The 19,207-nt window shown below is 55.5% G+C and overlaps 5 protein-coding genes across 5 annotated transcripts; 4 read left to right on the forward strand and 1 right to left on the reverse strand.

Moving 5' to 3' along the window:
* Positions 1-2,730: 2,730 nt before the first annotated feature.
* PG998_002606 (uncharacterized protein) lies at positions 2,731-5,087 on the forward strand (the record flags this gene model as incomplete). Its single annotated transcript, XM_066869424.1, has 2 exons — positions 2,731-4,038; positions 4,092-5,087. The coding sequence occupies 2 exons, from the start codon at positions 2,731-2,733 to the stop codon at positions 5,085-5,087; spliced, it is 2,304 nt and encodes a 767-aa protein (XP_066737839.1).
* A 2,185-nt stretch (positions 5,088-7,272) lies between these two features.
* PG998_002607 (extracellular glycosidase) lies at positions 7,273-8,431 on the forward strand (the record flags this gene model as incomplete). Its single annotated transcript, XM_066869425.1, has 2 exons — positions 7,273-7,381; positions 7,449-8,431. The coding sequence occupies 2 exons, from the start codon at positions 7,273-7,275 to the stop codon at positions 8,429-8,431; spliced, it is 1,092 nt and encodes a 363-aa protein (XP_066737840.1).
* Positions 8,432-9,669: 1,238 nt separating this feature from the next.
* Positions 9,670-11,584, forward strand: PG998_002608 (pyridoxal phosphate-dependent transferase; the record flags this gene model as incomplete). Its single annotated transcript, XM_066869426.1, has 3 exons — positions 9,670-9,840; positions 10,032-11,270; positions 11,330-11,584. The coding sequence occupies 3 exons, from the start codon at positions 9,670-9,672 to the stop codon at positions 11,582-11,584; spliced, it is 1,665 nt and encodes a 554-aa protein (XP_066737841.1).
* An 872-nt stretch (positions 11,585-12,456) lies between these two features.
* On the reverse strand, positions 12,457-14,874 carry PG998_002609 (Six-hairpin glycosidase; the record flags this gene model as incomplete). Its single annotated transcript, XM_066869427.1, has 1 exon — positions 12,457-14,874. The coding sequence occupies one exon, from the start codon at positions 14,872-14,874 to the stop codon at positions 12,457-12,459; it is 2,418 nt and encodes an 805-aa protein (XP_066737842.1).
* Positions 14,875-16,266: 1,392 nt separating this feature from the next.
* Positions 16,267-18,536, forward strand: PG998_002610 (uncharacterized protein; the record flags this gene model as incomplete). The annotated part of the gene is made up of 5 exons (XM_066869428.1): positions 16,267-16,277; positions 16,333-16,890; positions 16,972-17,872; positions 18,008-18,434; positions 18,493-18,536. 5 exons carry the CDS (start codon positions 16,267-16,269, stop codon positions 18,534-18,536), a joined length of 1,941 nt encoding a protein of 646 aa, XP_066737843.1.
* Between the last annotated feature and the right edge of the window lie 671 nt (positions 18,537-19,207).

The raw sequence follows: 19,207 nt of genomic DNA on the forward strand, positions 1-19,207 counted from the left end.
GGTTATGTACATATCTGGTTGTCTCGCTGCTGCGGCCTCGGCAGTTGGTGTCGATTGCTTTCCTCTCAAACCCAGACACGCAAGTATAAAGACGTTCGAAAAACTGGAGGAACAAACAAATACGAGATTCACATGGCAAGAGCGGCGGGTACTGACATCATGAACCAAAACGCGAGAGTCGGTGGCTTCTTATCTCTATTTCTCCTTTCTCGCCATGAGGCCGCCGCCCCATTGATCGCAGGCTAGAATGATGGCATTTAAGATTTGGTATTCTAGCTGCAGCCGGTTTCTGGGTGATCTTTGTCGGTTCCGGGCCTAGCGAAACCGCCGGTACGGGAGAGATCAACTCTAAAACACGCGCTATCTCAAGCCCGACGTGCGGACGTTGCCTACACAGCCACGCCGCAAGCCAGCAAAACAGCACCCAGACGGCAAGAATTGGGATGAGAGCTCGGGGGGCCTTGGTTTACTTCGAGATGGCGTCCTGGGAAATCGGGTCAGTAGCTGGATTCGGCAAATCAAGATCATCAAGATCGGCCCATGGAAAATATGCTTTAGCGGGCAGACCTAGACGACAAGCTCGGCATTGGCATTGGGAGCCGCCAACCGCTTTGGTGTTCACTGTCACGACTTTCCCTCGACGACCCAATGGACTTGTCCCTCTACCTCAATGGGCAAACGCAATTTCCTCTTTTCGACAGTTGAAGTTGAACAGAGTTTGGATCTAGTCGCAAGAGGCCGTGAGCCCTTCGGATGCCAATTGCTGCCCCAACAGTTGCCAGAGACACTCCACCCTTCAACGTCATGGTTCCCGAGGTTCCGAGTTGCTGGGCTGCTTTTCAGACATGGGAATTGGGGCCGTCCCCAGCTTCAAGGGGAGTCGAGATTCATCTGATGAACATCAGACCGCTGGTCGGTCCAAACTCCAGAGCCCTTCACCGTCGACCCGGGTTTCTCGAGATGACGTAGTGGGGTTTGGTGCATAAGGGGGACGCTGCTCTAGAAGGAAAAGCACAGGCTGTATGCGCTGCATATCTTTCTTTCACCGATTGATCCCCCCAGCAAGCCATCTAACTTACATCCCTCTAGCCACTAGCTGCCCGTCTAGCATCTACGCTACAGCCCATTTGCAGCCCACCATCTGTGCTTTCATGTCTGTCTTGCTTGCTTCCTGCCTGCTTTCATGGGCTCGGCGGCAAGTAACGAAGCACAGGCACAAGCACAAGCACAAGCACAGCACGGGCATGGGCATGGGCTGCTGCATGCTGGCGGGGCCCAGACAAACAAACGAACCATAGACCAAAGCACGAGAGAGAGCCAAGAGCTCAACACAAAACGTGGGGGCTGCCACAAACGTCTTCCTCCTCCTCCCAAAGGTTGGCTTCGAAGGAAGGCGAGAAGCAAATGCAGATCCGGGTTTCTTTGATTGGCTGGCTATTTCGTCCGTTCAGGGTCCCCTCGACAAATCCAGCCGTTCATCGTTCATGCAACCACTTTCCGCTTGCCGAAGTCTTGTTTTCAGGCAGATGATGGTTTGTTTGTTTGTTTGTTTCTGTCCGTCGTATCCCGGGCATAAACGTTGAAAGAATCAATAAAGCAAAAGCCAAGGCAAGCAGGCAAGCTGCTTGAGGGATGAATAAACCAATGTGAAGGGAAATGCGCGATAAAGCTATGTTCCTTGCATCGGCAGGGGGGTTCAGTCTTTGTGAGCGCTTGTCCTGCCTGTGCAGCTTGTGATAGTGGAGGGGCAGGGTGGCATATGGGGGAACTATTTCGACCAGCCATCGTGTCGCTGCATGGCTCTACCTGACTTTTCGCTGGCGCTAGAGCACTGCAAGCCCACATATTCTGCATATCAGGTCGGGAAAAGTATCGTCGGATTGCCCGTACCACTCCCACCGCTCTTCTCATTCGGCGACGAGCCTTTCCCCATTCACCTAGATTTGCTACGAATCTTTCATGCAATGCAGATGGATGGGTAGCCGGGCAAGTGCTGAGCAGAGGGCGCGGGCACGCTGAGAAAATTTTATACTCGTACGTGAGGAAGTGAGGCCAACGAGTAAGAAGCTGCCACATCCGGAGCTGCCATCACCACAGCCCTCGCCAACATCCCATCACCCCTCATCCACAGCTTCACAGCTTCACACCTCAAAATCCCCAGGCGTCACTCTGACGGGGCAGCCAAACCTACCGCCACTCTGCCGCGAGAGCCAACTGGCAGTCAGTTAGATTCAATACAAAAACATTCACTCAGGCCCTGTCACGCACTGTCAAGGTCCAGCCAAGCCCGTCACTTCGCCCAGCTTCCCCTCCATTGGAAAGTCATCCCTCACTAGGTCGCGTTGGTTCCTCTAAAAAAAGTCCCCCTCCACTGCACGGTCCCTCATTTTATCACTACAGCGACCCAGTTATCGGGGGCAGGGAAGCATTTTTTTTCTGCTTTGCATTGCTCGCCCGGGATAGAGCTACCTAAAAGTAATAAACTGGAAGGTAGTCGATTGCCTTCGCTTCACAAACAGCTCGAGGTCTTCTTCACCTACTTTTCCCTCTCACCTCTTTCCGACATTACCCCAATCCCCCCAGAATCGCCGAAGGAAGGGATTTGTCTTAGATCCCTCGTCTTTTCATCGTTGCATCATCTTCCTGTTTGAAGTTGCTGCTGCTTCCTCTCTTTTTTTACCCCTCCAACGCAATTTCCAGTAGTTGCACCCCACACAGCAGTGCCATACAATGGGTAACGTGCTCTCCAGTTTCGCCAAGGGTGGCCTGACCGAGCAGGAGAAGGCCGCTCTTCTGAAGGGCATCACCGAACGCGACGAGGCCATCAATGCCCGCAAGAAGGCCCTGACCGCCAAGGAGGACGAGTGCGAGACTCTTTCCGAGCAGATTGAGTCTTTACAAAAGAAGATCGAGACTCTCGAGTCCGAGAGCAAAGCCCAGATTGAGAAGCTTCAGTCCGAGCTGAACAACACGAGCTCCAGCACCGACGAGCAGACCCGGGATGCCGAGGAGGCCGCCACTTCCCGCGCCCAGGAGCTGGTCACCACCAAGGCCCAGATCGCCGAGCTCGAGGAGAAGCTGAGCACCCTTGAGTCGGCCAAGCAGACCGCCACCGCCGAGCTCGAGGCCACCAAGCAGGAACTCGCTGATGCCAAGGAGCAGCGTCTTTCGCTCGAGGCTTCTCTGAACGAGGAGCTCAACACCGTGAACCAGAAGTTCGCCGCTTCCGAGGAGAAGTACCAGACCCTCCAGCAGGAGAACAGCAAACTCGCCGACCAGCTCGCATCCTTAACGGCTACTTTGGAGGAGCAGAAGAAGAGCGTCGCCGAGTCTCAAGAGAAGATTGCCTCCCTGCAGGGAGCCACCGATGAGACATCCAAGCAATCCGAGGAGGCTTTGGCTTCGGCCAAGAAGGACCTCGCCGAGGCCCAGGAGAAGCTCAACAGCTTGCAAGAGGCACACGACCAGCTGAAGTCCGACTCCGACGCTGCCCAGAAGGCAGTCGAGGAGTGGCAGCATAAGCACGAGGCTCTCGCCAGTGACGTCGAGGCTGCCAAGAAGGAGGCCGCTGACGCCAACGACAAGACCAAGACTCTGGAGGAGGACCTCGAGAAGCTCCGCGCCGACCTGGCCAAGTACCAGAAAGACCTTGAGTCGTCCGAGGCCGCCCACGAGACCGCCAAGGCCGAGCTCGAGAAGGTCAAGGCCGAGGCTGCCGAGTCTCAAAGCAAGTCTGCCGCTACTGAGGGCGAGACCGAGACCCTGCGAAAGCAGCTCGAGGATCTCCAGAAGCGCTCCGAGGAGTCTCAAAGCGAAGTAGCTAAGGCCAAGGAGGAGTTAGCCTCCGCCGAGGCTGACCACGATGCGGAACTCGAGAAGTTCAAGACTGCCGCTAGGAGCAAGATCGAGTCTACTCAAGAGGAGCTGGAGACCCTGCAAGAATCTCTTGATGCCAAGACTGCCGAGCTTCAGAAGCTGGTAGACGAGGCCAAGAGCGAGGCTGCCGAGACCAAGGAGAAGTTGGCAGCAGCTGAGACGGTAAGCACACGTGACTTCTATCTATACTTAGCATTTACTAACTTTGTTTCTAGGAGAAGGAGTCCATTCAGGCTAAGATTGCCGAGCTTGAGTCGGAGGCTTCTAAGGTTACTGATCTCGAGGCTCAGCTCTCCAAGCTTCAGTCCGAGACCTCGAACCAGGGCGAGGCCCAGTCTGCCCTCAACAGCAAACTGCAGGAATCCGAGTCGGCTCTGGAGAAGCTCGAGGCCGAGAAGAAGGCTATCGAGTCCAAGATTTCCGAGCTCGAGTCGGAGAGCTCAAGCAAGGACGAGGCCCAGTCTGCTCTCAGCGCCAAGCTCAAGGAGGCGGAATCGACCCTCGAGAAGCTTGAGGCTGAGAAGAAGACTGCTGAGTCCAAGGTTTCCGAGCTCGAATCTGAGGTGGAGGAGAAGAAGGCCCTTCAAGCTAAGGTTTCCGGGCTTGAGTCGGAAGTCGAGGAAAAGAACGCCCTTCAAGCCAAGGTTTCCGGGCTTGAGTCGGAAGTCGAGGAGAAGAACGCCCTTCAAGCCAAGGTTTCCGGGCTTGAGTCGGAAGTTGAGGAGAAGAAAGCGCTTGAGGCCAAGATTGCTGAGCTCGAGTCCAAGGGTGATGCTGCTTCTGAACTGGAGGCTAAGCTGAAGGAGGCCGAGGCCAGCTTGGAGCAGGCCGCTGCTGAGAAGGAGTCCGCTCTTCAGAAGGCCGCCGCCGAGCACAAGGAGGCCCTCGCCCAGGCTGAGTCTGAGAAGGCAGAGGCTGCCGCCAAGGCCCAGGCCGCCGAGAAGGAGGCTGCTGAGCAAAAAGAGGCCGTCGAGAAGCTCGAGGCGGAGAAGAAGGAGGCCGTCGAGAAGGCCTACGCGGAGAAGAAGGATGTCGTCATGAAGGCGGTTGCCAGCCAAAAGGCTGCTGCCGAGTCCAAGTCGGCGCTGGAGAAGGCCGAGGCGGAGAAAAAGGAGGCTCTGGAGAAGATCGAGAGCCTGAACAACGAGCTCAAGGCCCTCAAGGAGATCAAGAGCCAGGCCGCGCCCGCCACAGTTGAGGCTACGGCTTAATGATGACACGACCGACGAACTTAATGACTCTCCTCCTTCCCCCTCATCTTATACCCACTCTCACACTCCCTCACAGTCACTCACTCACATCTACCACCACCACCACCACTACCACCCACGTACGACGAGATGAATACGCATCATGAAAATGTGCATGGAAGAATTGGTCTAAGCAATTGGTTTCTTGGTTTTGCGCTTCGTTTTTTTACTTTTATGATGAGGGAACGGTTCTTGTCAGGTTGTGTTTTTCTGCTGTACTTTTTTACCTTTAATGTTTGTCGTCCTGTCATGGTCTATACCCATCGGAGTAAAGCCGAAAAAGCACATCGTATTTTGCCGATAAATGAGGATCCTCAATTTCCCACTTCACCTACATGATGACTCTGAATCTGCTACCGTTTTGCAATATATATGACCTCGATAATAACGAAGTAGTCTGTTAACGTACCACCTAGAAATTGTTGTAGTCATTACAAGTTCTTCGTGTAAGGTCTCTGCTACCATGGAATCAATCCCGAGCCCGTGTACCCACGTCCTGTAGACACCAGACTGTATATCCCCATCTATCTCACAGTGCTTTTCTGTCTCAAGCCTACTGATCCAGGACAAGCTCCGTTGCCAGCAACGAAGACTTGACGGGGGAAGAGCCCGACTGCCTTGGCCGCCGGATACGATCTAGGCAAGCGTACTGACATATACGAGCGTAGGATCTCCCCAGTGCCTTGTGTACAGTAAAACCTCGACTCGATGGCACCTTTGCTCTGGGGAGAGCAAACGTGGGCGCCGTATCACGTGGCACATGGCGTCCCGAGACATTCTGGCATCATACCGTGGCCGGCTGTGGTCAGCCCTGTATCCCTCTTTGTACGACAGGAATAGGCAGCTACCTAGATCAAATACCGAGACATCCAAATGGTGCAATAAGGGTCGAGGAAGGACTCTAACTGAGCTCCCTAGACCAGCGCGTCATAGCCATAATTAACAAGCTTCCAAGTCGTTTGCCAAACAGCTAAGAAGGGGCTGTTCAGGTGCTACTTATACCAAATACTGCTACGAAGCAACGACTAGGATCTGCCAGGAACGCACGCTACCCAAGTAGCAGATCCAGCCATGATCAACATGTGATTCGAACATCCCAGCAGAGATCTGGTTCAGAAAGGGGGCAGAACATGGCGCTTTCCCAGGTCCCCCTCCCCAAAACCCACCAGCGGCATCGTGCATATGCATATGCGTTGGGCGGGAAGCCCACAGCAGCACGGAAGCGGCATCGAGTTTTTTCTGTCATACGGGTGCACCAAGCAGCGACCAAGCCAAGCCAAGTGCAACAGCTGCAACCGTGCCTCGACATGCTTAAAGGCAGCCAGCCACTGGGGAAAAGTTGGCTGACACGGGCTTGTAAGAGGTGCTAAAGGAAGTCCTTGGTTTCTCGGGGAATGACAACCGAGGGTTGCTAGCGCCTCCTGCAGGCCTGCCAGCCACCACTAACAAAACAGCTTCTGGCGTCTTCAACCCCACTGGAAACCGCCCATTGACCGGCTTGCCCTGCCAACCCACCCCAACCTCCAGACTTTCTTATTTTCCCATCGCATCATTGCGTCGATGCCCTTCGATACGTGGTGAGACTGATAGGACCCTTGCTACCCTTGCTTGGATCCAATCTCACTCATGCCCCCACTGGACCTTTTTTCTTGATCTGACAGCTGGTAGTGGTTGCAAGTGCTGAGGTAGGTTCCGTCCAAGTTCTCCAAGAGCTTGGGCGCGCGCCGTCCGACCCGTATGACGATGATGCCTCACGAATGTCGGTGGCTGGCATCTGGAGTAGGTCACCCTGTTTTCCATGGCCCGTCGTCCAATCTCCATCCACCGTGGTCTTTTAATAGACTCGGATGGACTCGATAAGCCCTTTCTCTTTCCATTTTCGTTTTTTGTACTCCCCAATTGCTTGACAAACCTCATCGTTTTCTCGCATCTCTCCATACACCTACATACAAGCTGTGTTGATCCAAGGGACACCACCATCTTGTCGTGTACGGTAGACTCTGGTGTACATACACGCCTCCCCCCTCCAATTGCTTTTTCGCAGAAACGTGCTGGTTCTGCAGACAGAGCAATCTTTAGGGGCTGCCATTTATTTATTCTTTTGTATCTATTCGACTTGTTCTTGGACATATCACTTTCCGCCAGCATGTTCTTCACAGCACAAAGGGCAGCAGCAGTACTTACTGCTGCTACTGCTCTGCTTACCAGCCAAGCGACAGCTCAGACATGGTCGGCCTGCAATCCTAGCCAGCAAAGTAAGTTGTCACAATATCCTTCCGCGAATGCACCCACAGACCCCGAGTGCTGACAGCTTTGTCTCAGCTTGCAAACCCAACCCGGCGCTGGGCATGAAAATCAACGTGGATTTCACACAGGGTGCAGTCGATGCATTTGTGCCATCCGGCGGCAACCCTACCTACGACTCGCAAGGCGCCAAATTCACTGTGGCGAAATCCGGCGACGCGCCTCAATTGACCTCGATCTTCTACATCATGTTCGGCCGCGTCGAGTTCTACATGAAGGCCGCCCCCGGCGCCGGTATCGTGTCCTCGATGGTGCTGCAGTCCGACAACCTCGACGAGATCGATATGGAGTGGCTGGGCTCGGACGACTACGAGGTGCAGACCAACTACTTCGGCAAGGGCATTACAGGCTCCTACAACCGCGGCCAGTTCAACCCGGCTAAGAACAATCAGGCCGAGTTCATCAAGTACGTGGTGGACTGGGACCCCAACCGCATCGTCTGGACGGTTGGGAGCACCGTCGTGCGTCAGATGAAGTACGACGAGGCGGAACCCGGTCAATATCCCCAGTCACCCATGCAGATCAAGTTCGGCGCCTGGGCCGGCGGCGACCCCATCAACCCCCAGGGCACCGTGGGCTGGGCGCGCGGCCCGACCGACTTCTCCAAGGGCCCCTTCAGCATGTACGTCCGGAGCATCTCGGTCACCGACTACAGCACCGGCAAGGCGTACAAGTACGGCGACACCTCAGGCAAGTGGGAGACCATCATATCCGAGGGTGGCAAGGTGTACGGCAACCAGGGAGGCGCAGGTGCCCTAACCACCAACGCCGTCGCCGCCGCCCCCACGGGCGGCTCGCCCACGGTACCGGCCGGTGGTATCGGTAAGGCCTCGAGCACCCCCGTCTACACTGGCTCCTACGACGTGCCCGATGGCTGGAGAATGACGCCCTCGGGTAAAGTCATACCTAACGGGTCGGCTGCGCTGAGCCCTAACTTTTCCTTCGTTTTCGCTACCGTCCTCGGTGCTGCTACCCTTGCCCTCAACTCTATGGGGTGGTAGTTGGGAGCTCTTTTGCGGCATATAACAATTAAAGCTTTGGGACGACCACGGTGGAACTATTCAGATGCATTTACTAGCGGGATATGGAGTCATGGGGCTTGGGATTGGAATTTACTCGTCAAAAGACTTGGACGAATGGAACGACACGATGCTACGATACGATAGACAGGAAAAAGCATATAGACTACCGCCTCTCAATGGGCAGAGTGTTAAAGTATTGGATGAGCATTGGATCGAAGCGGACAACATTGGAGTGCATCACTAGATAATATAATATGAAGATCTTTCCTGACAGAGACACACTCATGGCTGCCCAACCCTGCAAAGGCTTATACCTCCATGCCGGCGTCGGAATCGTGACTGGCTTGCATATCCCTGGTGGGGTTTCCATCCAATGGCAGACCTCAATTGCGGCGATCGAGGCTCTCGTCCAAGCCATCTTACGCCCTTTACCCCAGGTTTGGTTGTCATCGTCAGCTACGGCCATGGGAATGGGTGATAGCCGGCCAAGCCGGGTGTCCTAGAAAACTGGCTAGGGCCGCTTAGCAGCGGATGCCCCGCCAATCCAGGGATCTCCCTCGAGCCTCGAGCGCTTGCCCGATACCGTTATCGCATTCCGCGTTCAAGTACGGGGTGGGTAAGGTTGGTCTGCCTGCAGTCCCCCGCCACATGCGATTGGGCAGAGACCGGGATGCTCGTTGGACGACGTCGACCCCGCGACCGCCTCGCGCCTTTAGACCAGCGCAGCCAGCCATGGTTTCTGCCCAGTAGGGATTTGGTAATGAATACATGATCGGCTTGCTCTTTTCGCGTCACCCGGAGGTCTCAGGTCTCTCAGGTCGGGTCAGATAAGCTGTGCGTGCATAGAATCGGGTCGGGTACTATTTCCCTGTTTAGAGTTCCAGTCCAGTCCAGTGTTTTTTGCATATCTTGCTCAAGTCGGGGTTCTTATTATTATATCAAGGGAGGGCCCAGCCATGACCCTCGTCCGTTCTCGGGTTCGTCATTCCAGCTGGACACCGCCACTGACACCGCCAATTCCTATATCAACCCTCTCGCCGCCAACAACAACCACATCCATAACATTGGCATCAGCTGTCGTCACCACTGCCTACGCCGCCGCCGCCGCCACACACTCGAGACGATCGTCTACTGCTGCTGCTTCTGTGGGCGGGACCTCGACGACGAGACAGACTGCTGCTGCTACCCGACGGCGTTTCTCGACGCATTCGGGGAATATGAGCCCGAGTAATGTGGGTGGGCACGGCCTGGTCGCCGAGGATGCTCACGTCGGCAAGCAGGCGCCGGAGCCTCTCACGCTCGCGGGGATAAGAGCCCGTCGAGCCAAGGCCGACAAGCTGGATGCGCCGACGGCGTCCTACTCGGACAGTGACATGTTTAAGGCTCCCGTGAGTGATGATGTACCCTCATTGGCAGATATTTCGGGCCGATTAGTCATATATACAAGCTTACATTTCCATTATAGCAATCATCAGACAAGCCCAAGGCAAAACGATGGGACCGTAAGTTGCCTTTCCATATTTCCCTTTTAACTGAAGCGTGGTCTTAATCAGATGGTACAGACCTTTTGAGTACCGAGTCCGCCGCGCGGAGACCCTGCGTGCTCAAGCAGGCCGCCAAGCACCTTAAGAAGCCCGGCCTCGTCTCGCTGGGCGGCGGCCTGCCGTCGGCGGAGAACTTCCCCTTCGAGTCGCTCAGCATGCAGGTGCCGACGCCGGCGGGGCGGTTCAGCCACACCAGCGACCTGAAGCAGGTGACGATCGGCAAGCACGACGTGCGCGACGCCGACGGGGTCCTGGACCTGTCCATCGCACTCAACTACGGGCAGTCGATCGGGTCCGCGCAGCTGCTGCGCTGGGTCACGGAGCACACGGAGCTCGCGCACGCCCCGCCCTACGCCGACTGGCGCTGCGCCCTGACGGTCGGCAGCACGGGCAGCCTCGAGGCGGCGTACCGTATGTTCGGCGACCGCACACGCGGCGACGGCATCCTCACCGAGGAGTACAGCTTCAGCACGGCGCTCGAGACGGCCGCGCCGCTAGGCCTGCGCGTGTTTGGGGTGGCCATGGACGAGCAGGGTCTGTTGCCATCCGCCATGGACGAGCTCTTGTCCAACTGGGACCCGGAGGCCCGCGGTGGCGCCCGCAGACCGCGCGTGTTGTACACGGTACCCTCGGGCCAGAACCCCACGGGCGCGACGCAGAGCGAGCAGAGGCGGCGCGAGGTCTACAAGGTCTGCCAGAAGCACGATGTCTTCATCTTTGAGGACGAGCCGTACTACTTCTTGCAGATGCAGCCGTATCAGCCGGGAGGCAGTAGTGCTAACAACGGGGCTGCGGCAACAACGACGGCACGAGCGCCTCAAGAGATATCGTCATCATCGACGACATCGACATTGAGCATAACCCCCAACGGCGCCTCCCCCGCCAGCCCCGACTCCGACGACGACGTGGAGGCCTTCCTGCGCAGCCTGATCCCCAGCATGCTCAGCATGGACACGGACGGCCGGGTGATGCGGCACGACTCGTTCAGCAAGGTCGTGGTGCCCGGGTCGCGCGTCGGCTGGGTCACGGCCAGCGAGCAGGTCATCGAGCGCTACATCCGCCACGCCGAGTGCTGCAGCCAGGGGCCCTCGGGCTTTTCCCAGGCCGTCCTCTACAAGCTCCTCGACGAGGAGTGGGGCCACGCCAACTACCTGCGCTGGCTCATGCACCTGCGCGACGAGTACAGCGGCCGCCGCGACGCCATCCTGCGCGCCTGCGAGCGGTTCCTGCCGAGCGACGTGGTTTCGTGGACACCGCCGGCGGCGGGCATGTTTGTGAGTTCCGCTTTCCTTTTGTTGACGGAGAAAGATACTAACCATCTACGCCTGTATAGTTGTGGCTCAAGGTCGACCACACGCGCCACCCGCACGCGGCCACCAAGACGCTGCTGCAGCTCGAGGAGGAGATCTTCGACTCGTGCATCGAAAAGGGCGTCCTGGCTTGCCGCGGGTCCTGGTTCCGCGCCGAGCACGACAAGCCCCTCTCCGGGCTGTTCTTCCGCACAACGTACGCGGCCGCCTCCGAGGAGCAGATGGCGGTGGCTATCGAGCGGTTCGGGTCCGCGGTGCGGGGGAGCTTTGGGATTTGATTGGTTGCCCTGAAGGGGATGACATTGGATGGGCAGATATGGGGTTTCTGGAAATGGCCATTAAGGGGGTTTGGATACTGAGTTCGTGCGTGATTGGACATCGTGTGTGGATATATCTATAGCCATAATACGAAAAACATATAGAGCCGGCATTTGGCAACTGGTATCGATCGCGTTCGCTTGCATTGTACTAGAAGCCGGGCGTAGGGGCAGTCCGGGTGGTGTGGAGTTATGCTGGGCTATATTCATCTTGAACCCAATCATAGTGCTTGGTCGCCGCCATCCTCAAGAATTTGACTTTTGTGAAGTCTAAGGGAAATGGCCCCTCGCTGATTGGATGCACCATGCTAAGCCGCAATCAGGATGTATGGCTCGTAAGCAGCTCTTTGCAGTGACGTCTCATGACAGTCGGCGCCACCCAGGTTGACGGGCATTCCTGAGCCGTGATTTAGACTCGGGCAACTGGCCTGACAGGAAACTGTTATCCTTTAACCCAAGTCGAACAATCGGTGGATGAGCCATGCGAAATGTTCGGAGAAACGATGCCTTGGTCTCATCGTCATGGATTGGTTGGGCTATCGTGGTACGGTGATGGGGGTTTCAGGGTTCTTCGAGGCTTCAGTTTCACTCGCGGTCAAATTAAGCTATGTACTTATGCTGTACTATGGTAGCTGGCACGTATTTTCCCCGAAAACCCATTGGTCAAGGGGGCGAGTCTGTGTAGGGTTACTCAAGGAGTGTTGGTGCCCAAGTCAATGGGGCTTTTTTGTCCAAGACATTCTACTACGACGTTGAAAATGCCGAGAATATTCACGGCGGCCCATCTCTTCTAACTCATACTCGCTCACTCGCTCTGGTTCCCTTCCCCACCTCTACGGTACTCTCACAGATAGCTTGTACGTCTTGCCCGCCTCGATCCCCGTGAACCGAGCCTCCGGCAAGACCGAGCCTTCGTGCTCGACCGTGACCTCCCGGACGTCAGAGTCCCGACGGATATCGACGTCGAAGACGGCGCCACGGAATCTACGCTCGACCCGGACGTGATCCCAGTGCGAGGGCAGCTGCGGGCGGATACGCAAGCCGCGGGGATCGCCGCGCAAGCCGCAGAGACCCTCGATGAAGCACCGGTACACCCACGACACGGTGCCCGTGTTAAACAGCTGACTCGACCGCCCCGCCGTGCGCGGCAGCTCCCGCCACCCGCCGCGGTAGTAGTTGGGGATGTAGACGGGCAGCTGGCCGCGCTGGCGGTAGTCGGCCTCGTCGGGGCCGGGGATCATCTGGCGGAGGTAGCGGTAGGCCCTGTCGGCGATCTCCGCCTTCTCATTTTCGTCGCCATCGTCGAGGCTCCGCTCGCCCAGCGCGTACAGACTGTAGATGTAGAAGACGGCCGCGTGGTTGTACACGGACCCGTTCTCGCCCTGGCCCGGGTACTTCTGCGTCACGCGCCCGACGTCCTCGCGCATGGCCGTGTACGGCGGCGCGAACATGACGAGCCCGTACGGCGTGCCCAGCTGCGCCTCGACCTGCTCCATCAGCGAGCGCCGCTGCTCGCGCGTCGCCGCCGCCCCGCCCAGCAGCGCCCACGCCTGCGGGTTGAGCCAGAGCCGGCCCTCCCGGTCGCCCTTCACGCCGAACGTCACCCCGTCGTCCGTGATGCCCCGCGCGAACCACGCGCCGTCCCAGAAGTGCGCGTTGGCCGCCCTGTTCACGTCGGCGGCGCCCTCGCGATACGTCTTTTCCAGGCCCGGGCGGTGCTGCGCGCACACGTCGGCCCACAGGTTCAGCGCGTACCCCGTCGCCACCGTCAGCCAGCCCGACACCCCCTTCCCCTTCCAGCCCGCCATATTCATCGGGTCGCACCAGTCGCCCTGCGCGATGTAGTGCAGCCCCCGCTCGTCGCGCGCGGCGTCCGACAGCAGCCAGTCCATGGCGCGCGAGAAGCGCTCGAAGGCCGTGTACGTGTCGCCGTGGCCGTCGCGGATGGGCTCGTCCAGCAGCGCCCAGTCGCCCGTCTCGGCCAGGTATATTTCGAGGGCCACGGGCAGCCAGACGCAGTGGTCCGTGTGGGGCACCTGGTTGATGTATTTCAGCTCCGCGCCCTCGACCAGGATGATGCCGTCGGGCATGGCCCCTGACTTCTCCTGCTGCGACAGCGCCGTCACAAAGGCCTGCCGCGCCACCGACGGCTTGATGTAACTCATGCCCATGTTGTCCTGCATGTAGTTGCGCGTCTGCGGGTCCGTCGTTAGCCGGTTCACGTCACCGTGGTAGTACGACTGTCGCGGCAGCCAGTGGTTGACGAGATTGTCGAGCTGCGCGTCGGGCGTCGAGAGGCGCAGGCATCCGCTGCCCGCCTCGATATAGGCGGCATACTCGGCCGCCGTCTTGGCGAACCCTTCGGCACTCAAGTACTTTGCCTTCATGGCCCGGATCTCGGCGTCGTCGAGCGCGGGGCCGAACAGGAACCGGTACTCCTTTTGCTCGTCCGCGCCCAGCTCCACGCCGCGGTACTGCACCGCGGCCGCGGGCGTCTCGTACAAGGCGTCGCCCTTCTTGAGCTCCGGCTCTCGTAGCGCGCTGGGGTCGTGCAGGCCTCCCTCGCCCTCGAAGGCCTCCTGCATGGCCTCCCAGGCGTCGGGCGCCGTCTCGCACAGGAAGTACGTCTTGTCCTTGAGCAGCTTGTTCTTGAAGTAGTCGGGCGCCTTCTGGTAGGGCGTGATGCTCGTGCCCACGATGCCGGCCAGGTCCTCGCGGTAGACGGCGCCCTGGTTCATCCACGACATGTAGCCGATGGTGAAGTAGGGATAGACACTGACCCGATGGGGCCTTCCTGACGTGTTGATCACGCGCACGCTCCAGAGCTCGGCGACGTCGTCCGTCGGGATCACCAGCGTCATCTCGACGCGGATCCCGCGGTACTCGGCCTTCCACGTTAGGTCCGCCTTCCCCACCGAGAAGACGTAGCTGTCCAATGGCGCGCGCACGGGCTCGTACGGCGCCGAGAATAGATCGCCCGTCTCTTCATCCTTCACGTAGACGAAACGGCCCGGGTGGTGCGCGTAGTAGGCCTGCTCGGGCTGCATGAATGTCTTGGCCTCGAGATTGGGCGCGTGCGCGTACTTGGCCGGCTCCGGCTGCATGAATTGGGCCACGGCGTAGCCCCGGCACGTCATTTGGATCATCATCCGCTGGTTCCACAGGAAGCCGCCCGCCTTGGGCAGCGCCGTCGGACTGTGCAGCTCGTACCGGCTCCCGTCCTCGGTCGGGCCTAGCAGAGGGGGTGCCATGGTTGTGGCTTTTGATGTTAGTGTTAACGGGGATCCGCTCTCCGGGCGATGTCTTGTCTAGTTTCGATGAGGGTGTTCTTGATGATTAGCAGTGACTGGCCCAGGTCAATTATGCCCTTTATCACGGACAACTTGGATTCTCAGAGGCGGAATGTGTAAGAGTAAGAAAAAAGGGGGATTATGAGAAGCGTGAATTGATCGAATGTGTCGAACCTCTTCTCGTGACTTTCGAAGTCAGACTTCAGGCTAAAGGGCCAACGGCCCGGTTGACCGGCTGGGTCATTCCGCACCTTGGGAGTCGAATTGGCATCACGATCCCTTTTTGGTGGAGCTGCTTGTCAAGACTCACCACGTCGCAGCTTTCTTGAAGGAATCAACTATCATCGTATAAATCCGAAAAGTTACCCCAACTATGGCGACATAGCCACTATCATGTTCCCATATGATTTTCATTCTAGAAAGGAGCAATGGCAGCAAGCTTTCCGTTGCCGAACTGATCTTGCCGCGCATGCCAAGACCACCAAAGGCACTGCCTGCATGCTTGGCACTGCAAACAGGAGGCTCGGGGTCGGGGATCCTCCCCGAGACAAACATTCGGCAGTCTGACACCCAGACTCGGCAAAATCATGTCTCTCTTTAAAATCACGCTGATTAATGCCATTTGCGGGCGTTCTTGTTGAGGTTGATGATGCGTGTGTGTTATGACATGGTGGCTCGAGTTTGACGCTTTACCTGAGACTCATCTTCTTTAAGTTGGCTCAATCGACCTGGCTTTTCCAATCAGCACCAATGACGTTGGGGACAGAAGACCTCCGCAGGAAGCCTTGGGCTTATAGGTTGGGAAATCCTGTCCGCAAATGACCTGGATATCCGAACCAGAAAGCTTTTGACAGAGGGCATTCAGAGGGGTTGCCAAGCACGGGACGCATGTCAAGTGAGGCTTTCGTTAACGTCTAATAAAGTATACGAGACTGCAAGCAAGGCGCAATTACTTCTCGGGTAGGTAGTGAGTAATATAATTATATTCGATGCCACTCTCCTTATCGGGAATGAGTAGAAACTACCTACTCTAGATACATATAGACTTTCAATTTTATTATTATAGTATTATGTTATTAGCTTTCCTAAGAGCTTAGTGTATAAAAATATCATACGTTAATAAATTAGAGAAAAGAAATACTGATGACTTAAACTCTTAAAACGTAGGTATATAAAGGTATACTATCTTACGGTCGCCCACCATTTGCGAAATTTACTATATATGCTTACCCACCACTTATTCCGAGGTGAGTAGGCAGTACTGAGATGTGCAGGGCGCCTGGCAATGCTTACAGCTGCACGTGTCTTATGAACGAGTTGCTACCCTGTCTGATGACGGGCGGGGTCAGCAATATGATTGGGCTGTGCGTAACAGCACGCAGCCGCCAATTGCTGACAACATTTGATCATCAAACATAGACATTCACGACAACAGAAAATCGCACACCTTCTCAAAGTCCTCTGTCCTCCTGCGCATTACTTGCGAGCCTCTCTGCCTCGAAAATCTCTGGAATCTCGGAGGGCCAAGAGCCCAAGCAGCCAAGGCGCTATGGATCCCTTGAGCGTGCTGTCCTTGGTCTGTAACGTTTTCGACCTGGTCGAACGTGGTTACAAGACTGGGAAAATAATCAAGAATATTCACGAAGATGCCAACGGGCAGCAGGATAACCATGTCCGGATTGAACTCCATGTTGCAGACATGGAACAAATTAGGAACGAACTGGTTAATAGTGGTGAGAAGATAGCGCAGACCGATCTGGATCGACGTCTTGAAGAAGTGCTTGAGAGAAGCCACGTGGCTATCAAGGCATTGCGAATCATCCTCGAAGATTGCAAAGCTCGAAAGCCCGGAAGCCTCCGTCATAGTACGAAAGCAGCCTTCAAGTCGATATTCAAGGCGAGCAGCATTCAGGCGCAGTTGGAGAAGCTCAAGGAGTGCAGAGACACTTTGCAAATGATTTTAGTGACGAACACCAGGTGCGTTTTCCAGTTGTCGGAAGGCTAAGTCTCTCGAACCCATGCTTCAGTGCTGCATATATACTGATGAACGTAAAACAGCAAACAGGTCGGAGCAATTGTTCAGATCCTGGAAAAGTCCGGCTCTGACTCTCAACATATACAAAACGATCTCCAAACTATCAAAAATCAGTTTGAGCAAGATTCGGGGAAGGACTTGGTTCTCATTTTTGATAAGTTGAAAATCGCGACTGGCGAGGCCATCTTTCGCTTCAATACCAACAGAATCCTTCGAATCTTGAACGTACGGAACTCTCGGTACGATGAGGTGCTTGATGCCTCACCATTCACATACCAATGGATATATGATGATCATGGACAACCTGAAGGGTCTTCGGGCCAGTTAGAAATGCCCGAGGAAATGATCCGGGCAAAGGACAATATTCAATCGTGGTTAAGCACTGGCAGCGGTATCCTCCACATTGCTGGGAAGCCTGGCGCGGGAAAGTCGACGCTCATGAAGTTTATTACGAAGCACGAACAAACAAGGGCACTTCTCCACAGATGGACGGGCTCTGAATCGTTGGTGGTGGTCAAGTTCTTCTTTTGGAAGCGTGGGGATTGGCGACAGAATACCCTTCGAGGCTTGAAACAGAGTATTGTGGCGCAAATACTCGAAGCTGTCCCTGAACTTTCACGAGATCTGTTTCCCCGCCAATATCAGACCAAGCTCAGCATTGACCTACTGGAGGATCTCGACATTGGTACTGAAGACATGTCAGCAGCCTTTGATAGGTTGCTTGGGTTTCAACGCCACAGAAGCCTCGCTCCTTACAAGATTTGCCTCTTCCTTGATGGTCTGGACGAATTTGAGGAGGCAGCCGAGAACATCAACCACTCGGATCTGGCCAGACAGATGATGGGCTGGATAGAAGCCTCTAACGGTCAGGTCAAAGCCTGTGTTTCGAGCCGACAGCTTCCAGCTTTTGAAAGCATCCACGCTGTACACCGAATCAGGTTGCAGGATATTACATTCAGAGACATGCTGAATCATATCAATGGCACGTTGATGGACGACATATCTTTCCAACATCTTTAAAAAAAAAGCCAACACGGATGTGAATCGATGATGAAACAGCTCGCCAACCGTGCTGATGGTGTTTTCCTCTGGGTTTCTCTGGTCATCAAATCTATTCAACGTGGGCTGAGCAACCACGACCCCCTGGAGAAACTTCAGGCCAGGATACTAGAAACTCCGAGAGCGTTGGAGGGACTCTTTGAACGAATACTCCACGAAATCGACCAAGACCATTACCGCAAGGAGGTTTATATCCTCTTGGCCATCGTCCTTGCCGAGGAGCCAAGGAACGATTACCTCAAACTCAGGACATATGATACCGCTTTTGTCTCTCTGTTTGCAGCCGGTTGCCTTTTCATAGCAATGGACTCTGGGCTGACTCTCAACCAAACCTTTCAGAGGGCCATTGCGGGGCCATACCAGTCTGAAGAATATGATAGCGAGTTCTTAACCGTCGCAGAGACCCAGGTATCAGGTCGCTGCTTAGGTTTGCTTGAAGTTGCAGACTACGGACAATTGGGTAGGACTGTAGAATTTCTGCATAGGTCTATTCCCGAATATCTGGAACGACATACAGAACGGCAATTGACTGCGCTCGGAATCAGCAGAGATCACATTTTAAACGTCATGGCATGGATGGTATCTAGAGATGCCCATAGACTTATGTACACTTCCTTCCCCAACTGTTACAGTTCTTGAGTCTTATAACTAACTACGTTCTCCATTATAGGCATGGCGAATATTTAAGCTTGGAAGAGTGGCCATTTTCACCCCAATACAGCGAATTCTCGGAGCGTATGATGTTTCTAATTCGTTGGACAAAGCTTGCAACTTCCATACGTCACAAGAGGCTTGACGATATCTTTTCACAACTTCTTTGGTCCATCGACCTTGGAACTATGAACAACGCTCCATGCTGGGACTTGCAGCAGATGATATCTATCAAACAGGATAAGCTAGGATCTTTTCCAAGAGCTCTGATGATCGCTTGCCGTTACGGACTGGACCAGTATGTTGAATGGACTCGGGTCCATAATCAACTGGGGTGCGTCAGCCAAGTGTATCACAACCTTCTTCTTCATAACACTCTTGACGGTGTTCTTCGAGGGGTTTCAGGTTGCCAAGAGGTTGTTGAAATTCTCTTGGAGAGCGGCATTGCGTCAAGGCACATATCAGTTAAAGTTGGGGCCTCATCATTCGAAAGTCTATGGCTCTGTCTTCTAGGAGTTTGGGTAGAAGGTACAGATGCGGTCATACTTC

This window comes from Apiospora kogelbergensis (assembly GCF_038363985.1).
Source record: "Apiospora kogelbergensis strain CBS 113332 chromosome Unknown utg000001l_segment0_segment0, whole genome shotgun sequence".
Taxonomy (NCBI): Eukaryota; Fungi; Ascomycota; class Sordariomycetes; order Amphisphaeriales; family Apiosporaceae; genus Apiospora; species Apiospora kogelbergensis.